The sequence below is a fragment of the Pezoporus flaviventris genome, unplaced genomic scaffold (assembly GCF_033815535.1).
Source record: "Pezoporus flaviventris isolate CSIRO_AGI_PZ_B2104156 unplaced genomic scaffold, CSIRO_AGI_Pfla_v1 ptg000015l, whole genome shotgun sequence".
Classification (NCBI taxonomy): Eukaryota; Metazoa; Chordata; class Aves; order Psittaciformes; family Psittacidae; genus Pezoporus; species Pezoporus flaviventris.
The window spans coordinates 13,621,626-13,647,832 of record NW_026892563.1 but is presented as its reverse complement, the minus strand read 5'-3'; the positions used below and the strand labels follow the sequence as shown (position 1 = coordinate 13,647,832).

General features: G+C 44.6%; 1 protein-coding gene across 1 annotated transcript; it reads right to left on the bottom strand.

Moving 5' to 3' along the window:
• Positions 1-4,153: 4,153 nt before the first annotated feature.
• Positions 4,154-9,328, bottom strand: LOC133269752 (trefoil factor 2-like). The gene is made up of 4 exons (XM_061454417.1): positions 9,200-9,328; positions 8,347-8,493; positions 6,641-6,790; positions 4,154-4,257 (listed from the first exon to the last, which is right to left on the bottom strand). The coding sequence occupies exons 1-4, from the start codon at positions 9,273-9,275 to the stop codon at positions 4,154-4,156; spliced, it is 477 nt and encodes a 158-aa protein (XP_061310401.1). The 5' UTR covers positions 9,276-9,328.
• Between the last annotated feature and the right edge of the window lie 16,879 nt (positions 9,329-26,207).

The following is a 26,207-nucleotide window of genomic DNA, read 5'->3' as shown; positions in this document are numbered from 1 at the left end:
TTTCAGACAGATGCCTTTGTCCCTGTTCTCTCAAGGGAAAGTGGCAGGTGAGTTTGTAGGGACATGTTTTCTCTGCCTGCTCCTAGGTTCTGGCAGCCAGCAAGGACATCGATTTGCCTGTTTCAGATGTACCTTGTGGTGGTTTCAGGTAACCCCTAATGCAGGCGGGTGACAGAAATACGCAGTGAGAATTCTTAAAATGTTAAGTGCAGTCACACTGGCTCAGAGCAAAGGTCTGTGTTGCACAGCACCTGGATGACATCACTGTCCTTGTGCCACCCCTCCTGACCACCACAGTAACACTGCCTGGGGTGGTCACCACGGTTCAAGGATAAAAGCCCTAAATTTTACAAGTTAGGTAATTGCCCAGTCCTAAATGATGTGGGCAGTGATGCTTAAGAGATAAACTATCCTAAAGATCCAATAGGCTTGCATTTTCTAAAGTAATGTCTAGACATTTTTCTCGTGATAACAAAGATCATACTTTATGCTGTGGTTTTTATTAGACTGAAGGAATTACAGTCCCAGGAATTAGATGCCTCCCCATGCCAACAGGAGGAGAAAAGAAGGAACAGGAGTCCTTCATAGCCTGAGTAGCAACTCAAATTACTTTTAAGTGTTTTATATTACAGCCAATGCTGTGAAATAAGCCAACCATAAACTACTCATTAGGAATGCCACAAAAATTCATATACCTCACATGCCATTACCATCCACTGTGTACTCCAAATGGATTCACACTAAAAGAGTCTTTGAAAATACAGGACAATTTATACTGTATTTTCTAATAGCTATCCATTTAAAACCTGCTTCATAAGGCAGGTTGAAAGCCATTGGCAACCAGAAAAGCTGCTATGGTAAGAATGATCACGTTTTTCAGCATGGGAAGATATAAGGACCTGTGCAGTGCCCAGGTGAGCAATGAGCAACTGTCATGCTGTCAGGTGCTGGCACTGACGACTTAGGAGAGCCTTAATAAAGGGCTCGGCAGGGAAGTGTATGTTAAAGTCTCTGTTTAGGGCAGAAGGGCCGTCAAGGGATGGATTAGTCAAATTGGTACTAATTGCATCAATTTCTTTATTTTCAGTTTTGTAGCCTTATTTAGTTTCTTTTATGTTTTCGGTTTGAAGATATTTTCAACATTGTGCATTTTTTGTGTAGTATTAACTTTGTGCAACAGCATTGCTGGATACCTGATATTTTGGTTCTGTGTCTTTGCCCACACACACATAGGAGGGCTGAGAAGGAAGTCAGTACTTGATCTCCCCCCACTCTTCCAGCAGAAGAGTACTTTATTTTTTCCCATGGCTCACCTCTGATAGGCACACAGAAGTTTTACCATTCACTAGCAAGGGCTGTAGCACCAAATGACTGCAAACACTTGAACAAAGCAGCATCCTCTTCTATAGCATCTACAAGCTCTACCCATTAGTTCTAGCACTTGAATGAATTACGCATTGCAGCATACACATTTTAAGCAAAGTCTTGTCTGTTTGGCCATTGTTTTCCAGTAATGAGATCACATTTGTAGTCTTATCCTCCCACTGCATACCCGACAGGGTGTACCAGAACAGTGACCATGCATGCTGTCTTAGGTAGTCAGGCAGTTCATTGTTTTGTATACTGACACTGTCAGTTTTCAAATGCCTTAGAAGAAGGCTCAGAGGAGAGAAGTCTACAGAGTAGTAATGGGCTGATCTGCCTAAAGATGACTTCTGTTTCCAGTAGAGAGCTGCTTGGGAAACTTGTCACCTGAGAGCTTCTGAAACTCACCTGAGCTTTGCTCACAAGCAAGGTTTTGCAACCTGCACCTCAGAGCAGTGCATTCGCCTTTGTTGGACTCAGCCTGGAAGCAAGGGCAACATCCCAGTAACTGAATCTGGGTCCTGAGTTCATCATTCTGCCTGGTTTTAACACGGGAAATCAGATTTGTTTCTTGTGTTTTACCTTCTGCTTTTCAAGCTGCTTGAGGGCATCATAGTCAAGTTTTCAAGCTTTAGTGAAACAAGTAGCTCGTTAGAGACTTGTGACAGAACCACACAATTTAGCTGCTCTCAACAGAGGAAGATTTCAGTTTCTGTATTCTTTTTTACTTGGGTTTAGCACCCTCTCTGAAACATTCCTTTTGAGCAGGAGCTTTCCCAGAGGAGGTGTGTGATACTTGCAGATACTATGCAGAAAGCATACCATTTGCAGAGACATCTGGGAATGGGCTCCTGAGTGAGTGGGCACGTGAAAATATACCATTTTGGAGGTGTTTTCAGTTACATCCCTTTTTTCACATTGCTACAGGTTTGTTCTTTGTTCCTAGCACCCACCTGCTCTGTGCTCCTTGTCTGTCCTAGTTTTCTCCCCTGTTAATTCTCCGTGTCAGCCAAACACAACTTTCCTACATTGCTTCAAAATGAATGATTTCCAAGACCTTTTTCTTGGCTACAATTGCTTTTAAAAAGCAGTAGAATATCCTCACACACTGCAGAACCACAGAGGCAACCAATGTGCAATAGCAAACATTTTCTATTCAGCCTTTATTAGGAGTGAAGCATTGGTTGCACAGAGCTGTCATGGTTGCAGTCAGTTTAGGACTACCAGTCATTTGTGATTTTAAACATCATTCACTATCTGTTAATAGCCTCCTCATCACAAATGCTTTGTGTCACAGAGATTGATTCCTATTCCAATGGTACCTTTGTTGATAAAAAAAACCATGAAGCTGGCCTACTTTTTATTCCTCCCCCCCAGGAAAATATTCAGAACTTTATATGCTTATTCACTCACCTTACAGTGATGTGGCTGTGCAAGTAGAATTGCAGAGCTACAAAGGGTAAGTCTTCATTTGGGCTTCTCACGTTTGCTTGTTAAAACTGATTCACATTTGTGACAGTTCTGCATTTTGTTAGAAAAGAAGCCTTGTTATATGCTTATACTCCACCTCTCCCTAGGCAACCTTTTTGGTCAGTGATGGATGAAGGGCCAGATGGACATCTGAAATGACCCAGTGTGGTCACTCATCAGTCTCAAGGCACTGAGGATACACTCAGATTTCTTTCCATTACACAGATCAAGTAGGTAGAGTAGTCAGCCTGAAAACAGGCTGCCTGAAACACTAAAAAAACAGTTTTAAAGTTTCTTTTTTAATTTCTCTTCCTAGTGCCAGATAAAGCTAAGTACAAGCAAAAAGAATGGAAAAAGAAGACGGAGAAGGGACAGGAAAGGATAGACTTTGCACAATCCAATGAATTGAAGCTATCTCAATCATGCTAGATAGTGAAGATTGTCAATCTATTAATGCAAAATAAATGAATGAACTGCACGTATCTACTTGTGTCTACTTGCTGGCCAGACTGTGACCTCCAAAAGGCAGTCAGTTACCAGCAGCCAGGATGCCTCTGTTACCATGCAGTGTTTTCTCTTTCTTGGGCATCTGCCACCAGGTTGGCTAGGAAAGCAAGAATCACATTCTGCACACTCATTTTTGGTGTGCATGCCTGTTTTGGGATCTCACTTTGCTCTACCTTCGCTCTGCTTGTCATCTTCAAATCCTCAGCAGCTGTGTCTTCTAATCTGTTTTGTCAGCTTGTTTTCTCACCAAAAATGTTAATTTTAAGAATTCTAGGCAGTCTTTTCAAGTGCGTTTGGGTGGGTGTGAATAAAAGTCTACATAGAGAGACCTCAAGCACTTCCTTAAGTTAACTTCCCAGAGTAGCCATCATCCCTTAGCACTTACTGATGATGACAGATTCTTAGGTCATAATTTTTTTGTGCTATAAACAATTAACTCTGTTTTTTAACTTCAAATGTCTGGAGCACCTGCATGACACAGTGTCCTTGGCTGAGCATGCTGGTAGTGATTTGATGCTCACCACATAGCAATTAATGGGTTTTGCAGGGGACACCATGCTCAGGGACAGCAAGTGAGCAAATTGAGCCCTTCATGCTTCACCCCTTTGGGGTCAGATTGCTATCAGCATGGCTTTCCTGAACAGTCAGTGCTTGTTTTCTCCATACCAACACACAGACCATTTCAACAGAGGGGCTCAAGCAGTTCCCAGGAGTTTCAGCTGCTGTGCCTTGCCAGGCTGAGTTTCCCCATCAGATTTTGCAGTGGAAGACACCACAGTGCCCACCACCCCCCTTACTAAAACATTTCTGTTCATAGTTTTTCTTGCAAAGCCAAATACAGCCCCAGAATGCTGTGAATCTCAGCAAGACCATTGACCTCCACCTGCTTCGCTGCCACAGTCCCAGCAGAGAGATCTGTGAGGGTGAGACAAGAGTAGGGAGCAGTTACTCATCTGAGCCTCTCCCTCTGAAGTCCCTGCATGCCCCCTTACACTCTCTTGCACATAGTGTCAGTGCCTCTGTGGAAGGAAAGGCCTTCTGGTGAGTGCGTGTGGCTCAGTGAGAGCTTTGCCCTTGAAAAGCACTAACTGGCAGCCTAAATTCAGTCCCTGCAGATGGTTTCCCACAGCACTAGTTAGGGTTACCCTTGTCAGTGTGGCTGTGTTTTCATTCTTTGTCTCAGTGAGACTCCTGTTAACTTGGTGAATGCACTCAATTGTGGCACTAGATTTTGCAGCACAGTATTACAGTGATTACACTGTGCATACGCCTTCCAAATTCACCCAGGCTACAGCACCAAACCTTCCTCAGCAAAGACCTTCAAAGGCCTTCGGTAGACTTACCAGTTTATCACTTAAATTATACCCAATATCCTACCATATTCATATCATAGTATAGAAACTATTTTAAGTACGAGATAATGAAGTTTTATGAATGATTGATTTTTACCGCTTGGATAAACTTATTTATCACAAAAACATACTTGGCAAAATCTTGAAGGAGGCACATGTCTCCATCCTTTTTCTCCCTCCTTGCAGCACAACCCTGCACAACTGTTCTTTCCTGCTAAGCCCCAAGCACGGCTTGCTGCTGTGGCAGCCTCATGATACCCGTTCGGTTCCCACTGGTGCTCTTAAGAGACTCTTCACTGTGCTCTCACTCAGCTGAACCAGGAAAGCATTCAAGCTGCTGTGCTGACCAATAAAGACACCCAGGAGAAAGCAGCCACACTGGCCTGGAGACCAGGAGCTTCTCCTGTGTCTGGTGGGACACAGCAGGCTCTATTTCAGGTATAGGTCAGGGCCAGGGGGACCTGTGTCTTGATCTTAGTGTTGCAGAGTCCTTCCCTGAGCATGACCTATGAGACCCACTTGTGGAGATACTGCTTAACAGTGAGAGTGCACAGTGATTCAGCTGCATGTTGCACCAGCAGCCAGGGCTTATGTTGGGTTGGGTAGGGTACCTGGTGGGTACCTGCCTTCCTGAGCTATTCCGTGTCCTACTGGTAACAGCACCAAGAGCTTGGCAGCACCAGAAACATGGTGATGCAGAGGAGCAGGAGGCATCTGAGTCAGACCAGCTCAGTTGTCAGATAACAAAGGCATTCTTCCCTGTGTCTCTAGGGGAAAAAAAGTCCAAACCCACAGCTATAGTTGTATAAAGGGAACACTGAATGTTGTCAGTATTCAGAAGAGCAAGCACCCATGCAAAGCCACATATCAGCTAACAAATGCAAGCAGTCACTTGCGAGTGTGAAGTATAGCTAACACAGAAAGCCGAGTGCCATGTTCCTTTTGGAAGTGTTAGTGACTACTCTGTCACTGGCGTGTTGCTAAGGTGCCAAATGTCCTGGGAAACAGAGAAATACACTGCTTAAAAATAAAGATGGCAGAGAACAAAGAAATTACATCATAGTTCTTTTATTACAGTGAAAACCTGCATGGTACTAGCCTACTAAAAGAATAAAAGCTGCAAGTAACTTTTTGTCAGAAAGGAGTCAATCCAAGGTAAAAATATGTAGAAAACATAACTGTTGCAAACTATAAAGTTTGAGTTGGGACCTCCAGCTGTTATTTCCCTTTAGAGAAGGTCCAGTTATCACAGGGTTCTTGATGAAAGTTTCTCTTAACAAGCTGGGGAGGTAAAGAGGAGAAGCAGATTAAGAGACATGTTTTCTCCACAAATTACACAGGGTGCTCAGAAGTGTTTTGCCTAGGTGCAGGACACCAAAATGTCGATTTTTTAGTGATGGCTTACCCAGAATACACTTCCTCAAAATGCACTGTGGGGTGGGTTGGAATTGGCTGAGGCTATTGGTCATCTATGTTACATATGATGAAAAGTCAATCCCAGTTAAAAAAATAGAAGTAGGGGATCAGACGTTTCTGTGTGCTCCATTCCACATTTCTAAAGCAAAGCTTTTTATCTCTTGTGATAAAGTAGGTGTGAGTTTGGTAGCTGCACCTCTATCATTGCTCTCGCTGAGGGCTTGAGCTCACATATGATCCCGGACTACCTATCTAGCCACATTGGCCACAAGTCCCTGACTCAGATGCATTGGCAACACCCACCCCTCTGTGCAAAGCCAGGCTTTTTAGAGTTTAGCCACCTCTTTCCCACTCATGCTCTAAGTGAGGAAGCTCTTGCAGCCACATTGGGAAGAGTGGGACACCCCTTCTTGCTCCCTCCTGCCGCACCAGACTGGCAGAGCACACCATGACTGGGCTCAGCATGGACCCTGCCAGGAGCCATCATGATCCAAAGGGATGTGGGGACAATGTCTCATGCAGGATGTTACCTTCCTCCACCACGCGGTGGTAGAAGCACCAGGGGACACCAGCGGGATGTGACCTGAAGCAGCACCCCTTCTTTTCGCACTCCTTCGCCGTGATGCCAGGGAAGCCGCAGTTTATCCTGGCGCGAGAATCAGCGGGACATACTTTCCTAACTGCATAAAGCCAACACCAAGGAAGAAAGGAGGCAGTGTTACTTTATGTTCTGTTTACCTGGTGGCATAACTCACAAAGGTGAGGTCAGTGAGCAAGCATGACAGTCGTGATGAACTTCCCCGTACCAGTTTCAGCCAGCAGGTTCACCCAAATCCTTACCGTGCCTAATAGGCAAAACTAAATACCAAGGGGTGTGGATTTGCCAGTGTGGGGCTAGAGAGTGCAAAATTTCCCCCAGAAGTGTCTGGTAGGCACTGACCCAACTTTACCTTTCCTAGATCCAGCAATGGGGTGAAAAGCCATATGTCTTCCATAATGGTGCCACAGACGCTGGCCTCAGACCAGGCTGTATTCATGATCTGACCCAATGCTAACCTCAGAGCAGCCTGACTAGTATGGGGAGAGGAAAACCAGCCTCCTCAGCATACCAAGTTGAGGATGTGGGTCATTTAGGAGGAAGTCACAGCTCATCCAGGCCATTTAAAGTAAAATCACAAGTAAAGAGGTTATACTATCTGGACTGAATAATTCAGTTTTCCTCTCCTGAAACAGTTCTGCTCGGAAAAGCAAGTCTACAAAATGGTACTGTAAGGGCTGCCATTTGGTTTTCATTTCTTTCATTAAATGCAAACAGTGTTCAAAAGCACAATTAATTTTTCCTCCAACAATTCTGAGCCCTGTTGACCAATCTTGATTCATATCAAGTTCTTCCATTGGGTAATGTTGCCTTTGCACTCTCACTTCCTTTCCTTTCACCTGTGCAGCTGCTGAGATTGCCCTGAAGTTCTCCTAAGAAAAAGTCACGCAGTCAGCCCAGCAAATGTGGCTTCCATTCAGCATAATGTAAAACATACACCCACTCCTTGAAGGACTCGAGAGCAGCTCTTACCCTCTGAGAAAACAAAGGCAAAAACCAGTAGCAGGACTTAAGAAGCTTCATAAGGAAAAATCTAATGGAGAGAAAGATTTCCCAAGGGGTATTTTTGAGATTTCATTGAACTAAAACGGTGAGCAAAAATGGGAGAGAAAAAAAAGAACCACCAAGTTAACTTGGGCTGGGAAACAGGAAGAGAGGAAGAAGTAGCAATTATCAAAACAGGCTGGAGAAAAGAGCAAGAAACCCAGAAGTTACAGGATGCCTGTGGTCTTTTGTACAGGCGTCAAAAGACTACAGAGGGACTCACATACTCAGGACTTTGACACGTAGTGCTAAAGTCCTCCTCAGCTACATAGAAAACCCGTTTAAATAAGTGCTGAGGATCCCCTGCTCTAATGATGAACAAGAACACAGATGGCAGTAAAAAGGTTTTGAATAATCAGCATGGGTTATTTGACAAATAGAAGAAAGAGAAGAGATAACATTTGGTAACTGAAGGAAGACAAAATATATTAAGTGAAGAGGATGAGACGGAAGACTCATGTGTAAGCAAGGTTTGACTTTGCATTCTACTGCCGGTGGCCTTCTAGTAGAGGTTTGTGGCCATTTCATTGGCCTGAAGAGAAAAGCAGAGCTGCTCCGCAGTTATACACGTTTTCACACAGTCAGAGGCACTACCTTTCTTTGCTTTAGGAGAAAAGCACCAGGGAACGCCAGGGACTGAAGAGTTGAAGCAGCACCCAGCTTTTCTGCATTGCTCTGCTGTGATTCCTGGGTAGCCACAGTTGCTCCGCTCCTTGGGCTCCATTTTACACTGGCATCTTGCTGTTCAGGACAAAAGTAGCAAGTTACTGATTGTCAGTCTGCACAACCATTAGCTGAGGCAGGGACACCTTCCACTAGAGCAGGTTGCTCAAAGCCACATCCAGCTTGGCCTTGAACACTTCCAAGGATGATGCATCCACAGCTTCTCTTGCGTGTAAAGACAGAAAATATCTGCATTCTCCTCAGGTGTCTATAAAAACATAGGTTTACATGCAAATAGTTGCACTATACTTTAAACATTTTAAGTCTGCTGCACAGTCATCCACAACCAAGAAATTCTAGCGATATCCTAGGTGTCTGTCATAGTTACTCGCTTTCTTAAGTTGCCTAAAGGACTTGTCTTTCACTAAGGAGGCTGATAGATTCTTTTGCAATTGCACTAACGTGGCAAAGTAGCATAAAATAAATGTCGGCAGACTGTAGACAAAGCTAGTTGCTGTTCTAGTCCTGGCAATCTCCTGGGGATGTCTGTTCCTCTGCCTTTGTGGTTATTCCAGCAACACAATAGTTCACCTGCAGCCTTTTTGTTTTGCCATAGAGCTCTCTAAAAAATTATAAAGTAGACTCCAGCTTTGGCAAAGCTGGATGTTCACCAGAGCGAGACATTCACTGTCTGATAGGTAAACTGGAACCATGCTCTTGTCGCAGTTATAGGATGAGGCCCACATACACACCTGTGAAGGTTACAGCAGATGAATGTACTTACTTGGTACAGCACCTGCCAAGGTGCTGAGGGCTATGATGAGAACAACAGAAAGCACACAGGTCACTTTGAGATCCATTGCTCTTGGAAGGCGGGTGGAGGAGACGTGCTGCTTTCCCTGGGAACAGCCTATTTTATACGATCTTTGTGTTTGCCCAGAGAGGTCTGATAACATTGTTCCATCCAACACTTCACACAGAGGCTTGCTTTTCTTTTGCTTAATTAGGAAATCCTGCCATGCTTATTTTGATATATCTGAGATAAATTTTGGGGCTTTCATGAGCTGCTGGTTACATATCTATTACGTACCTATAGATACGTATCTATTACATGATGCCATAACCTATTAAATCGGTGCTGCTAGGTGCCTCTGGCAACCCCAGATGATTTCATTGCCATTAAAGTGTTTCAGACCTCTGGACAGTGCTAAATGGTTGCTACTACTGAAATATCCATAGAGTTATTTCCTACCCAAGTATATCTATTCTGCTTCAATTTTTTCCTGGCCTTAAGATTTTGGTTATGCTTAATGTGAGATAGGTAAGGCAGGAGATCTGGAGGTGTGAAACTCCAGGAGACCACAGGGCAAACCATGCACCTGAAGAAATACAGAAACACAGAAAGTGGAAGGTGTGACTATGAAGTACTGAGCCTGGCTGAAGCTGTTGTTTGTTTCCACACATGTGGCAATTTACACCAGTTTGGAATAGGAAAACTTTTAACTACTTCCCAATGCTTGAACACAAGCAAAGCAGTTCCAGGGAAGGGGAGATGAGCAGTGGGATGGAACACCTCCACACCCTCCACAGAGGAGGTACCTGCAGAGCTGGTAGGGCCAGCTGCAGCCCCCGTGGTGCTCTGCAGTGTCCCTTTTCCCATGGGAAAACCACTATGGAATTCTTCCTGTTTATCACCAAAACAGGGATTAAATGCATTTTTTTTTAATCTGTGATAGTGTCTCTTCATGCCTTTGATTTTTTTTTTGTACAAATTTGATTTGTGCCTCTTTCCTTGACAAAGTTCAAAGTGAGAACTTTGAAGTTCTATGGTTGTGTTTTTAAGGTAATTCATCTGTTGAAAAGTATTTTGAACCCTGTGGGAGGATTTAGGAATTTTGGTCTGAGGGGAAAATACAATAGAGCTCATTTTCCTACTGTTTAACTTACTTAATACTTTATGGACTTCATTTACGTTCATCCCTATTCAATATGTTGATGGCACTTCTCATGGAAAGTACGATTTGTAAACCAGACATTTTGTGTATCCTTCATTTCACACAATCCAAGCTGCAGAAGAGGACTGTGTTCCAGCAGTTCATGTCATGGCTTTTATCTCCATCACTGGGAGAAAACATCGAACTTACAAGTTAAAAGCCTGGTTTTCTCTTTATGTGCAAAATTGACAGCTCTCCTAAAGGCCCACCTTGATCTCTGATCCAGCCAAGTCATTACTAATTTTTCCATCAGCTTTCTTCTCATGGTGCAGGGGGTGAGACTGGCTGAAACACTGCCTGTGCATGCTAGGAAAGCAGTCAGCTGAAGGTGTCCCTACCCATGGCAGGGGGGCTGTAAGTAGATGATCTTAAGGTCTTTTCCAACCCAAACCATTCTATGATTCTATGATCCCAAGGAGGGGACCCACTGCTTTCAGACCTCCATGGAGTTCTCAATAGATTATCAGCACATCATATGAGTCAGGTGGAACTGCTGATAACATTCATCCCTCCTGCTTCTTACTGGACATTAATTAAGTCTTATCTGTCAGCTGTCACCTCTTGGGCGGGATCCCAACTGCATGCACGAAAACAAATCCAGCACTGACTTTTTGCTGCGGAAAGAGCATTTGATTGTTATCTTAAGACAAATACATCGACAGAAATAAGCTTCTTGCTATCTGCCAGCGGATTACTTTCAGATTTTTAATATGTTTATATAGCAAAGCCTTGAAAAGTATCTGGGGTTTCCCTGCAAATGTATTTCCTTCCCTGAGGCCGGCACCTACTTAGATCTTTTAGTAACTCAGCATAGGATGCCCACAGGGCAAGTTCCTATGGCCAGAGGGGGTTTGGAGGGCTCCTTCCTCTTCTTCAGCTTCCATGTCCCACATGTTCACCACCGTCCTCCAGTCCCACAGGGCTTTCTCTCATTTCTTTTCCAGCAAGGAAATGAAGAAATCACCATGGCTGGTATGGACCTTCTTGCTGTGGGCCAGTAACAGGCTACAAATTTTTATTCTGATAGTGCAGAACTTTTAAGGGATTTGGTTTTTTGTTTTTCTTTAACTTAAAAACAAAGAACTAGCAACCAATAGTACAACTTAGTTTTACATCCCAAAGGGTGTTCTTTGTCCTAAAGGGAATTTCCTTGCTCGGTAACAATATAAGTGCTGACCTGAGAAATCTGTCACTGGACCAACAACACTACTTGTGAGCTCACAAATTAAATCCCAAGTTTTGAGGGTTCCCTAAATTAAGCCATCATAAAAGAGAAAAAAATCAGAAACAAAGGAAGGGGGAATCTTCGCGCCTTCCATCTGTGTGAGGGGCACTCAGCAGGAGGACAGGCTCAGGAGCAGGGATAGTCTGACAACACCTCTTAGGTCAACCTCACTACATGCCGCTCATTCCCTGTAATACTGCGTTTTATGAGTGTTTCCAGAAGCCATAGAAATAAGTAGTACTCTCCTCCCTTATCATTATTGTTCAGGCTTACTGTTTGCTTGCTTCACGACAGCCTCTGATGCCCCGCTATATCTCATTTCCTCCATTCCTTTCGGAGGTACATGGGGATTGATGTGGGGAACAGGCAGCACAGGTATGACTTGTTTCACCAAAGTGTTTAAAGGGTGTATTTCTCAGGGTGTACTTCCCACAGGGCCTGTGGAGCCATGTTGTGGGTCTGTTCTACCAAGACAAGTTATATGGGTGGTACATGTAGGGCACCAACACAAACCACCTATGTGTGTGTACACTCAGGGTACCCACAGGTAGATCAGGTAGATGCTGCATCTCTGGGCAGGGTCTGCGCTCCTGACATAGGGACACTCATCTCAATGTACATGTCTGGACAAGATGGTGTGGCTGGAATTAGGGGCACTGGTCTCTTCCAGCTACTGTTCTGTGGAGCCTTGTGTTTTCAATAGGCACATTCCCACATGCTGCTTGTCCTTTCCAAGGCATGGTACAGAGATGAGCTTCCTTTTAAAACCTAGAAAAAATGAAATAAAGACAAATAAAGTAAGGCAGGGAAAGATGCATTTTGTTTCTTTTCTGTACTCTATCAGTTTTGCAATGACCCAGAGAGAGGAAGAGACTTCCGTACGAGAAATGCAGATCTGGTTGAAGACATGGCCATTGAAAGGTCTCTTTATGATAGTGGTTGTGATGCATTTCAGTTTACCATGCCCCAAGCAATAAGAGAGACCAACTCCTGATCTATTACCTTCTAAAAAGGGAAACATAGAAATCAAGGAGACTTATTAAATGTAACTTCAAGGAAGAGTAAAATGGGTGAAATGTTCACAAACAGCAGGGTGCTATTTAAAGACACAATAAGAATGATTCAGTGTAAATATTTACCATCAAATAAAGAATATGAAAAGAATGTCCTCAGGCACACATATAGACCCAGCAAAATTAAATGGGAGAGGAAAGGAAGCTATAGAAGAAAGACTTTTTTCCAAAGCCAAATAAACAAAACAGAAAACAAAAAAAAAATGTGACCAAAGGTAAGTAATATCATAACAAGGTAAATAAATAACTTCTCTTAAGGTAAGAGACAAAGGTTAGCGATCACAAGGGAGAGGAGAGGATTTCTGTTGTTCAGAAATGATCAGGAAAGCTTGGTGGAATAATAAAGTGATGAATATGCTGATGATTCATAATTATTTTTCATATTTTTCAAAAGTGCAGGTAACTGAACAGTTGGAGAAATATCTTTAAGGACTGGGTGATAAATGGCAAATGAAAGGTATTGTGGGTAAGTGCCAAGTGAAGTGCATGGAGGAAGAGTAACCTAATTATACAAACACAAAGAGGGGCTGTAAATTAGCTATTGTCACTCACATAGCTCTGCATTGCTGTAGATATGCCAACTGAATATTCAAAGTGTCAAAAAGGCAACTTGAGTTTTAGTAGTTGTTAGGAAAGGGACTCGGTACAAAGTGGCAAACATCATTTTGATTCTCTGGCAATCCCTGCTACTCCCGTGCCTATATCACTCTGTGGTGTCCCAGTCACACCAAATTAAAAAGGAGAAGGTGTAATTAGAAGAGATGCTGAGAAAAGCCCTCTGGCTCACAGGAGAAATGAGCTACAAAGAAAGATCTTGTAGAGTGTAAAGATCTTAGGGACTAAGTTGTCCCAGGATCAGGAAATGAGCTACAAAGAAAGATCTTGTAGAGTGTAAAGATCTTAGGGACTAAGTTGTCCCAGGAGCTATTTTCTCCTGGATAAATAAGGGGTAATAGGCAGAGTGTTATGGTGGGATGTTTGCAGATTTACAAACTCATAAACCATCTGGAAGAAGAGGTAAGAGGGTAAGATTTGTTAGCAACATATTTTTGTGGTAGTAAATTGCTCAGATGGGTTGTGCAAATCTGAATGACTGCAGAATAAGAGGCAGGTGATACTTAATGTCCTTAAACATGAAGTGATGCACACCTGGGAAAGGAGCAATCTTACCTTTTCAAATAAAATTGTGGGCCCTGAGCTGAGTATGATCATTCAGGTACACGTGAGTGCAATGTAATATGACAGGAGCATATGGCGGGTAACAGACAGCTTTATGAAAATACCAGCTCAGTGCTTAGCAACCACAAGAAAAGCAAGTGACAGGTTAACAGTTGTTAGGCAAGGGACAGAGACTCACACAGATTCACACTGTTATACCATCTTATAAACTCACAGTACAGCCACTTTTTCTTGCAGTGTTCTCAATCTCCAGCCCGTAAAAGGTCCCATGATGGAGATGGCAGTGTGGGACAGCATCCACACCAGGAATGACCACATACACTAGGTCTCTTCAGATCATGACCTCTATACAAGCCACAGGAGGCAGGGGTCCTTGTCTCATCTAACATAAAGTCTGAGTGGTGGGTTAGGAACACACAAAGAAAGAGGGTTCTTTGCTGAGCATGTGGGTACAATGCAGTTCCTCTGTGGAGATCCCTTCTGCAGGACATTGTGGATGCTAAGGTGTCACACAGGCCTGAAAAACAGTTGCATGAACCCATTGAAGAAAAACTGGGGCTATTAAACCCCCAAACTACACATCTATCTCAGGAGATGTCTAAGCTGCAAATCACTGGAGACTGGAAGAATAACCTGTGCAAGTATCACTGCCTGTGGCTGTGGGGCTTTAGTTAATGTTACTCATAATTTCTCAGAATAAAACAAATTCCATAAAATGATAAGGCAGGTGTTGTAAATGAGGAGAATATGGTGTATGACTGTATTCTCTCTGCTTTTTCTTGAAGTTTTCTTGTAAGCATCTGTAAGTGGCTATGCATGGCATGGGGAACTGGGGTAGAGATGGATTTAGCTTACTGTGGCCTGTCCTATGATTTTACCATTGCATGTTTTGATTTTCATCATTTTTTTCAGGAGCACCTTTTCAAACTCTCCTGAACTGATGAGTTGAATCACCTGGTGAAAGTTTCAAGCCTAAACCCAAGGTAATCTAGTTTGGTTTTAATACTGAATCTGGTAGAAATGTCCCAGTTTGGAGAAATGGGGACTGCTGGGATAGGTGGAGGTTTACAGATGCTTCTGAAACTCACTAAACCCCAAAGTAAACCCACACCTGTGAATTGATTGTGATTACCAGAAGAAAGCCCCAAATCTAGCACTACGTGTGAAGTGGGGAGGGTCTCTGGGTTGGCTTCCTTCCGTGGTGACTGGCAGGAGGGAGGGATGCTCAGAGGTGCAGTGAAAGTGCACTGCCTGTGATGCAGATAGCAAAGGCATATGAGCAGGCCAACAGCTCTCACTTGCACAAGGTCTGGGGAGGCATCAAGAGAGCTCCAAACACTGACGTGCTGAGGGCAATGGCATGGAACAGCTGATAAATATTGTACCACTTTAGCATAATTAATTCATTAATGTCAGAGCAAGTAGTAACATAAACAGGAGACTGCAGGAGTTAGCAGCCATTAATCCTGCAAAGCTAAAGGTAAATGCTCCCCGTTTTCTCGAGACTCTTAAAGCAGACTGTGAAGTCTGGTTTTCACTTTACATGTCAAGGACTGAATATCATTCAGGACATATGAGGAAAAGAAAGTAATCCATAGTTCTCATTTTCTCCCATGGGAACTTTGAGTGATCAAAACTTTGAAAACCAGGCGACACATGGAAAGGGCTGTTAGGTTATTTCTGGCACAAACAGTTAAAGAGATAAATGCAAATAAGAAATTCCTGAAATAGGAGTAGCAGGAAACTTGGAAAATAATAAGCGAGGCTTAAGACACCGTGGGGGAGGAAACGGCCATTTCAGAGGAGTTTCACCCTAGCTGTTTCAGAAATGGGTAGCAAGAAGATACTGCCTAAACCGCTGTCTCCGGTGAATAACGGTGAGGACTGGAGAAGGCTTAGAGGCAGGTACAGTGTGTCAGGGTCTGTGAAAAAAACAGAGGGCAGGAAGCGATGCAGTCTGGCTCAGCTGAGCTGCTAGGAAAAACTGCCTGCAGTGGTGGCAGAGAGGAGTTAAGGCAATTGCTGCTTTTAGCAAGTTTCAGTTGTTGTTTTTTCCATTGATGACAGTGAGTGGAGGTCAGGAAGTGTTTCTCCTACACCAATTATATGCGGTTAAAACTAGAGGGAGAAATAGTAAGCTCTAATGCTGGACAGTGTATATGAGGATTAACGGGAGTGCTACTTCAGAGGAAAAATGTCTATATACTTAAATTCTCTAAAGGAGTTAACAAAATAATGAAATCTAAAAGCAGACAGAAAAAGTAGAAATTTCAGAAGAAAAAATAAAAGAAGGCTAGTTATAAAATTCCTTCAAAGCTTTCCTTTTAAGGATTGTAAAGAGAGTGAGTGAGCATATGAAATAAAGTTTGGTCAAGAATCAGAAAAGGGAAAAAAAAATTGCTCTTCTTGAAACTGTAAAATCTCAATAAGAACATTTTCTTTACCGTGTTTTTTATCATTTGTTACTGCATGTGAGAGCATTGCAGAAGCCACAAAGTTCTTTAGCTCAGGCCCAGGCGAGCATGTTGGTGGTCTCCAGCTGGGAGGAAGGATGCCACAGTAGATGAAACGACACCTGAGGCTGCCCTTGCTGCCTCTTTCTTACCCAGTATAACCCAACAAAAGATGATGCAACACACTGGTCTATAGAACAGGTGCAAGAACTGGATGAGATGTATTCGTCAGGATCAAAGCATTGCTCGTTAGAGTTGGCTGGGATTTTTTGAAAACATAAAGTTTTGTCAGGATGAGTAGATCGAAATAAAACCTTGATGCCTGCAAGGGTTTCATTGGCAAAACAATGCCATGACAGTTCTTCACACTCTGAAGGTGGTTTTGGATGGGACAGACAGTAAACAAGAGAGTTATCTCTCAGCTCAATACAAAGACATCTGCAACAGTTCTTGGAAGGGAAAAATCCACCCAGGCTTTTTAAAAACCCCAAAATATCACAGTTGGTTCATGAATTCCCTCACTCTGGAATCCTCAGCCACCTGGAATATACTAGGAAAAAATGTCTGCCCTCTCCTCGTGATCATGGAGGCTGGTGTCTAGGGCCAAAGGCAGCACAGCTTTGCTCTTTCATACTCGTAGAGGAGGTGGCACCAACTCAATGTTTTCTACTTTCATATAGAGCCCTATCTCAGATCTGTGAGGAAAATTGAGAGCTAAAGCCAGAAAAACCCTTTAATAGCGAGAACATATAGACATTTTGGTGCAAATCGGAAAACAGTCGTGTTTTGATGATAAAATACATTGTTCATCTTTTCTGTATATGTTATACAGACAATACAGCAGCCCAAGAAAGCTCACTAGGTTAAATCTCTCTTTTGTTGCACAGTAAAATAAATTGCCAAACACATTCATGTCCACAGTGGCAAAACAGCAATTGATTCATGCCCATAAATACAGGAAGGAAAATGTTAATGTTGCAATAAATCAAGCAGCTTCCCTGCCTATCATATTTTGCTTTTCAGAAGTGAGACCAGAAATCTCAATGTCTTTCTGCTAATGGAAAAATTCTAAAACCTAATTAAAAAGTCTCTATTCAATGATCTGTGGAGAATTTATAGCAGTGAAAATGTCTGTGTCAGACACATACGCTATTGATAGTCCTCTGGGAACTAATGATGAAGGGACTACAAGTAAGAATAGAGAGAGAAAAAGGAAAAAGGCAGTAGGCTGGGCACTGTTTCAGACAGCTGGATGCTGGTGTGCAGGGAGGCTGAGGAGGGAAGAGGGCTGGGGGTATGCTGGTGTCAGTGCTAACAAATGCTGCTCCGGAAGAGTTTTTGGTGGGATAATCAGAGATGTCCTGTGGGCTTTTACCTTTCCGAAAGGGAGGGACTGCGTCTGTGCTTTTGGTGAACTAAAAGGGCAGGAAACCACCCCACTGAGCATCACTGTCCAGTAACATCACAGATCCCTCTTGAAAGGTGATGATAAGTACTGAAACAGAGCCCCAGACCGTGTGGGCTCCCTTTTACCTCCAGGGACATTTGGCTGCCCAGGCAGTCACCCAACATGTAGCTGTTTCCTGACAGCCCATGCTGCAGCCTGGCTCAGCTCAGGCTCTGTAGAAGGCTTCTGGGGAGTTCAGGGGCTGCAGCTTCCCCAAGGCTATACCATGAAATGTGGTTGCTGGGAGTCACATTCACCCTGGGCTGAAGGAGGACATCATTGCGGGTGATGTGGACAGTGCTCCTGCAATCAGCTCTGTGCAGAAACCCATCCATCCCCAACCTTTTCCTGTTGATCCGAAGGACCTGCAGTATCTGCATTATAGCTCTCAGCTGCATCTTACTCATAGGCTAATGCACATTAACCACATCCAGGTTAGACAAGAAGCGCTGCTGAGATCCAGTGACTGTTGTCAACAGCTACTGAGGCTTCTGGATGGCTTATTTAGGCAACAAATTCTGTGAAGGAACATGTGCACTGAGGACAGGCTTTTCATTGACGAAATTTATGCAATCCCAAGGGACTTCAGGCTGAGCCCATGGCATTTCCCATCTCACCATCCAGAGATCAAAGACTGCTTTTCTCCCAAAGTGAAATCAGTTTTCTCAAAGAGGCAACAGGCTCTTGCCCAGCCATTACAGGCATGTTCACACCAGGCAGATAACGGAAAGCAGCCCAGACCTCTCACCAGTCCCGCCCCACTGAAAACATTTCCTTGGCGGCAGATGTCCCAATCCACACCCTTAGAGTCCCACTGTGCCGCATCCTGAACCAGTTACAAGTGCAGAGCACAGGCACTCAGCCCTTTGCAGCTGACGCCTTTGCAATGGCAGCACTCATTGCTGATGAGAGGGCCAGTGAGATTCAACTACATATAAACTGGACAGTGAAATTCTGGTTGCTGGAACCCACTGTTACTCTGTTCTACATGCACTGTTTCTGGGTTTTAGTCTCAGGCTGGCTGAACTTTGTTTGTAGAGGTTCAAAACCTTTTTATTTGTTTCTTTGATAACAAAGGAGAACTTTAGAAATGTGGAGAACATGAGGCCCTTATAAGAAAGTGCCTGATTTCTGAACAAGCCAGGTGCTGTCACCTTCCTGCCAAATGCCTTTCTCATTAGGCAATAGGATCAGCCACTCTCACCTAATGCCCATTTAATTGTTTGCCTTAAGGAGGGCCAGCTGCAAGGGGAAAAATTGAGAGGGGAACTACATGAGTCAGAACAAAGCCTTGGAAGCTGGGAGCCCCAGCCAGATGCTTTCACCTGATGGTTTTATGGTTGGGGGTTTTCCCCTCATTCTCTCCTCTGTCCTGGACTGGAGGTAAATTCCTGGGTCAGTCCCTTTGCCCCTTTAAAGTACTTTTACTTAGTAAATTTACATTAGCAGTAGGAAGAAATTCTGCCAATATCTCAATTCAAACAGCCCAGCAGAAGGCTTGTGCTAATACTGCTGGCTCATTCCTGCTTGGGCTGGTGGCTTTCCATCTGATGCACCCTGGACTAGTGTCCAGGGAAAGGCAACCATAACCTCAGGCTTAGATGGGCAGTCACCTTCTCACCTGCCTTCACAAACCAGGGGCAGCAGCAGTGTCTCAAGACCCTTCATTCACACTGAGTCAATGCTCGCTTCTGAATGACCAAGGTTGCAGTTGCTGGATCAGGCCTCTGCCCTGAGCTTTGGGTGCTAGCTTTTCCCCTGAGGTCTTGCATAGCCCAGTGTGCTCAGAGGGCATAGACAGCGAGCTCCCTCTGCAAGAAAGGAGCACAAGAATAGTGGATTTCAGCAGGTCTTTTACCTCAGACCCCTCCCATTCAGTTAAACATAGAAGATGTCTTTCTTCTCCAGTCATCTGAAACAAGCCTCCTGAGCCTAAAAGTTAGCAAAACTGTTTGTGAAATCCTCTTCCACAGGCTGTAGCGTAGGGTTAATTATTCAGAGTTGAAGTCATAAGAGTAAACCCTCTCTGAAATGCAAGATCCTTGCAAGAGATGGAGAGAGATGGGGTCACAGTATTTGCATTTAGCAGGTTTAACCCTGCATCCAGCACATGGCTCTGCTGCCCCAGTCTTTGCCCGCTCCAATGCCTTGCTGCCTGAAGAGAGCACAGCCAGGACCACAGGCTCCCAGCTTTTGGGGATGTCAGCAGATCTGTCTTCTCCATGTGCTGTCTAAGTGTTTTTGCCCCCCTTCCCCTGAAAACAAGAGTGCAGGGATAAGGCAGCAGCAGTTCAGCTTTAACTGAGACACAGGGAGGGCAGAAGCTTCCCCAGCCGTAGCTTGACCTCCCTGCCCACAGCCCTGCCTGCCTGCCTGCCTGCCTGCAGCCCTGGACTCGGGGCCATCCATGGTCCGGGAGAGCTGCTGCAGCTCCAGAGAGCTGCTCCTGCCCATGGAACCCTGAAGGCTGGCACTTCAGGGTTCCATGGGAATGGCTGGTAATTGCAAACCCCATGTTTTCCTCCTGCTTTTTCTTTGTCAGCGATATTGGAACAGGAAATATGAAAGGATTACTTACCAGAGATAGAGGTCTTTATAAATTGAGCACATTTGAATCTAGGAAGCACTGATCATCCAAAGCACGGAGCCCTGCTTGTGAGTTGGCTTTGTATTCCCTCTTCTGGCATATGGACTAGCTGTGCAGAGGGAGGAAGGGGAGGGACAGTGGCAGTGGTCCCCTGCAGAAGGGCTGCTAGCTGTTTGCAGGTATTGGCAATGGGGAGCCCTGTCTGCTCTGAGCCCCTTTTGGCCCCAGCTCTCCCCAGCCATCCTCACCCACCCAAAGGGGCTTTGACTCCTCTCTGTAAGGCAAACTACTTGCCTCTTTTGAGAGGAAACTCCTGCTCCAGCTGCATAGGCGCGGACCCCAGTGGGGTGTCTCCTGAAGCAGAAACCCCACTACTACGTGGGTTGTGCTGTGGAAATGACCCTGATAGTACTTGCTTGTGAGTTTGGGCATGCTACAGTCTCTGAGAGCCTTGTATTAGGGCTCAGTTTGGTTGTCTGCACCACTGGTGCCAGCTGCACTACCCCATGGCATCTTCAACACTCCTTGATGATGGCCGGTATCACACAGGACCTGGGGTGCTTGTTGTCGGGCACCCAATACCCAGGTGTGAGCAACCCAATCTGCCTCTTCCCTGTCATGTGTTCTTGCACACAATGCTGCTTGTTTAAATGGTTCCCATAATCCAGATATCAGGGTCCTGAAGGACCATCCTCCTGTTCTTCCCTTTCCCTCCCTCCCTCCACCACCCACTGAGCACAGCCCTGCCTGAGCCACACCACTTGCTGCAAGAGAAAGAAATCAATTGTTTCTGGTTAGTTTGTATACTTCATGGGCTCAAGGTAGCACTGGTTCCCTTTGGCTTGGGTCAGTACATGGATAACCCTGAGTTCCTCCCAGCACTTGTTCCTGCTCCTCAGTTGTACTTGCTTGGAGTACACAGTGGGATTTGCCTCCCAAGTGCCTCCTCCCACGCTGCAAGCCTGGTAGATAAAGCACTGAGGTTGCACCACATCACAGGCTGTCGCCTTGGCAGGACCTGAAAGTTGCATGTCACAGGGGCCCAGCATCAGCACAGGGGAAGGAGCAGCCTCTCCTTGGCCCCCCATTCATGTCAGGGAGGGCCATACCTGCCCTCGCTAATGTGCACATAGGCAGGTAGCCATGTAGATATATCATAGGGTCACAGAATCTTTTGAGCTGGAAAAAGGCCCCCCTCATCCGACCATAAACCTAACACTGCCAAGTCCACCACTAAACCGTGTTCCTACACCGCATACTGCTTTCCTTCAAACTGTGGCATTGTGCCACCAGCCAGAGAGCAACAGCTGCAGGTGGTATGATGTTTAGTTGACCTGAGATCCATTCTGTAAGGTCCAGCATTGATCTTAAAATGCAGATCATCAGTGCTGAGCCCTCAGCATAGCACAGCTCTGGGAGAAACCCACAACAGGAAGGCCTGTCATTAAAAACTGAGGACATCTGGCAGGCTTCTGGTGAATGCTGACTGCCTGGAGACAGGTTTGAAGTACCAGGGCACATCTGAGATGGTTGGCTCAGAGCAACACATCAATTTTAAGCATTGTGATGATTCTGTGATGCCCAGAAGCCTGTGATTTTCCCTTGCTTTTGGGTGCACACCATAGTACTTACAGTCTATCTAAAGCACAGGATAAGGTAAATAACATGTAAATATACCAATATGCCACACAAACATATGCATACACATAAATACATATATTTATATAAGAATATGTAAAAGCATAGAGTTAATAGAAATATTTTTCCTAACTAATCAGTGCAGCCACTCAAGGGTTGCCTGTGATATTTGATCTGCTTGGTCAAATATCAAAAATAGCTGTGAACTCAGTGCCTTCTACTACAAATAGGCCCAACGTAGGTCAATATTCTAAGCAAAGGGCTACTTAGTGAAGCAGGATCTAGTCTTGGCCAGCTACCAGAATTGGAGTATGCTAATCTTCCTAGTTTAATGGTCTCTCCACACTAGTCCCTGGCACCTATCTGTGTGTATGACCATAATGTTGCTGTGCAGACTGGTCTGCCTCTAAATGTCACCCCAAGGAGCCTCTGAGGGGGTGACACTGTGCTGCTCTGCTTCCTTGTGGAAACAGACTGCTGGCAGTGGTGACAGGTTGTAAACACCTGGTGTTAAGAACTTGTTAGGTGTAAACATGAAGCAGGGTATGACTTAACTGTGATGAGAGCAATGCCCCTGAAACTGTGAGCAATGTGTCAGCGAGGGTCCATGTGAAAAGCAAAGGGGGCTCACACAAAAAGTCTCAGCTCTAGTGCAGCGGTGATGATGGGGTTGATCGCTGGGGTGCCTGCCTTCAGACCCCTCTGATGCAAAAACAGGCCTTTCCCCCTCCATCTACTGGAAATGCTCTGCTGCAGGCACCTCGCTGAGGATGCCCCAGGTGCTAGAGGTTGGGCCAGAATGTCTGAGTCACGACAGTTGTTGCACCCTGCCTGGGCTCTAAGACCCTCAGCGGGAACTGTTTCTCCATGTTTTGTACAGTACTGCCGCGCATCACTGGGTGTGTGTTCTGCCAGTTGCTAAATAACTTATCTGCAGTATGGTGAATCACCAAATCAACGCCTTTATGTGTGTGTGTTCAGCAATATTTTTTACTTGCTTCTTAAATTATGTAAGTAATGGGGAGCCTTCAAAAAATGCTCAGTCCAGGGGCAAAATGAGCAGAGGCTGGAAGTGTTGGGAAAAAAAGCAACAAATAAGATTTCTTCTTTAGTGAGGCATATAAGCATAGAGCCAAATGCAAATGGATTTGCAGAGGGGCTTTTTATTACCTCTCCTTTCTTCTAACTGTGTCAGGTAGATACCTGTTATCCCTGGTGTCTCACAAAGGGATGCTCACAGCACTCAGAGGGCTGCTGAAAACAGCAGTCACTGCTCTCCCTTCCAGCTCATTCATGTCTTGGGCAGGGATGAGGAGCTTCAGGTCCCAGAAGAGTCAGTGGTCAGCATTTCCTTACTGTCTTACTGCAGCATGAAGGGGAATTAATTCATCATTTGGAGCAGTGTTCCTGAGTCTCCAGTCCCAGCCTGTTAGTGATCGGAGGCTGAACTGCACCAGCAACTGCCAAAAGAGAAAGGAGGGGAAGTCATAAATATGAGCACATGCCCAAGCAAGCAAGTGGATAAACAGGAAAAGAAACCAGCATAAATAAAGAAGCATCTCTACTTGTAAGTGTAAAATCAGTTTGGCTGCATGGTGCCAGATGGTCCCTAGCTTTGTTTAAAATGATTCCATAGCCCTCAGATTCAGAAAGGTGGGAAATGCTGATCCCAGTGTAGCGCACATGCAGTATATCTGGCATTAGACAGCAGGCAGGGTTGCCAGCAATAAAGATAAAGCTGGGAGGAAGAAAACGATCTGACTGACTGTTCCGACTGAAGGAGAAGCAGGGAGGTTTCAGGATTTGGTGTGCCATCAGCACATCAGATGCTGGGCTGACTGGCTGGCTCTGCTTGTCCTGCCTCCTGCCCAGACAGATGTCATGGTTAGGGGACATGAGGGGCAGCCAGGGGAGGGAAGACGGGTATTTAGGGACACAGGGGGGGTGGAGACAGCAAAAGGCTTAAAAGAAAGAGGTCTTGAGAGGTGGAGAGGATCTAGGGGCATTGCACTATAAAAAGCAGGGATCATTCTGGTGTGTGTGGATGTGGGGACACAGACCCATGGAGGAGCAAGAATGCAGAGCCTGGCTGCGGCTCCAGAGGGCACATTCCGTGCCTTTACTCCTCCCGCAGGCAGAAGCAGCAGAAAAAGGTGAAGGAAATCTTAAACAACTTTCCTTTTACTTTCACGGCAGCCACAGTGCGATAAAGTCCTTTGATTCTGGAGAAGCTTAGCTTCCATTTTCCTACTGGCTTTAAGGGTTTCTTAAAATTAAGCCGATGGGTATCTGTACATGGCTGTAAGCGTCCAGCACAGGGTACCTGCACAGAAATATTGTTATGTGGCAGTGATATTTTTGCCCTGAGGCTGGTAAAGTTGTGATGCCGTCCTGGTCCTAGTAAAAGTGCTAGTAAAAAGGAAGGTTACTACACCTCTAAATAAACTTTTTTCTTCCTGCCACTGGTGAGTGACACAAACTAATTTGCAGGGAAAAGGTTTTTTTTTCACTGTTATTTAGTCACAGTTTTAGTCTCAGCTGAGAATAGCCAAGTTGTTGGAGATATGGATAGTATTCTGTACAACAGACTTCTCTAGATCAGCTCTGCAGTTAACATCTTACTGCTATTCCACTGTAACTTTTTAATAATTTAAAAACATTAAATTATTTTAAAATATCAAATAATTTAAAAATATCACAACATGAGAAGGCCTAAGGCTGTGATTTCCAGGGCATCCTATAGCATGAGGACCCAGCAGCACTAGCAGACAGCAGAGCTACACAGTTAGGGAAGCCAGGGCCAGCACTCACCAGAGACATGAGGAGGCTTGTGGATGCTCTCACCATGCTCCCAGGTGCCTGAGAGTCCCCTGCTCTGATCAGGGAGTTTTATCTCTCCAGTAACCTTTCCTTGAACAGCCAAGAGTGTGATAGGGACCATAACCATGTTCTCATTACCTGCTTGTAATGGCTGAGGTATGAACTGTTCAGTTTGGGGTTTTCTAAAACAGAGGATGCAGACAAAAATTTGATGTATGCTGCCATCTGCTGAGGGCTTCATATTATCATAAGCACTTCAAATTTATTTCTGATAGAGGTAATGCTGCTGAGAGTAAGGGTACACAAATAAATGGTACATGACGATCACACTAGTTGTATAAAAAGGATTTAAAGCCTCCTATCACTTGACTGTCTCTGCAAAATGTGCTTCAAAAAGCTGGAAATCTGTAAGAAGATTTACCAGATTTACTGGTAAGTTTATTTTTAATTGCAAATTATTTCCCCTAAGGGCTTTATGCTGTAGCGCTTCAAGACAAGTCTTGTTCTTTATTCTTCTTCCTTTTGACTCCCTCCCTCTGTCACCTGAAAGCTTCAGAGAGACCATATTTGTTTTAGGACCACACCTGAGAGACAAAGGCCTCATTCCTACTATTGCCACTGCAAGCCACTTTAATTCACAGAATCATAGATTCAACTGAGTTGGAAAAATCCTTTAAGATAATCAAGTTCAACATTTATCCCAACAGGAATTAAGCAAATGCTGTCTTGGGAAAGCCACAGGTGGTTACCCAGCCACTGGAGCTCCACCAGCCTGCCTTGCACCAGGCTCAGCAGTGCTTGAATTATGGGTACGCAGGGTAGCATCCCACTTGCTGCAGCTAATTTCCATTCATTTAGTCCTCTGCTAAAGAATTAAAGCAGTTGCTTTGGCTTTATCTTCTAAGATAGCGTTTTGCCAAGCTGGTTTTTGCTGTGTGGCCATACCCAGCCCTGGCTATGGGGACACAGAGGTGTATGCTGGCAGCCCTAGAGCAGAGGTCTGATGTGGGTACCAGAGGCAAGGATAGGCTCCTCACTCAGCTGCTAGTCATGTGCCTTCATCTACCATGTATAAATGCACTCCAGCATAAGGAGATGGAGGATCATTAATGTTTTCTCTCGTGCCCATTGCATTTTACACTTGCATTGCTCAGACTGGCAGCTAACAAAGTGGTCTTCAGCAAAATGAATCAGTTAAGGAATCAGTTTTCTTTTAATCAGCAAAAATTGGTCTAGTTGTTTTGTGCCATCCAGAAGGCTTCATTCTTACCTCTCCCCTGCCAAATCTTGAAGCAAACTACTCAAAATCCTACCCACCCAACCAGTGTCAATGGTGGGGGATACAATCTGCTGTACTTTACAGCAAGAACACGTGA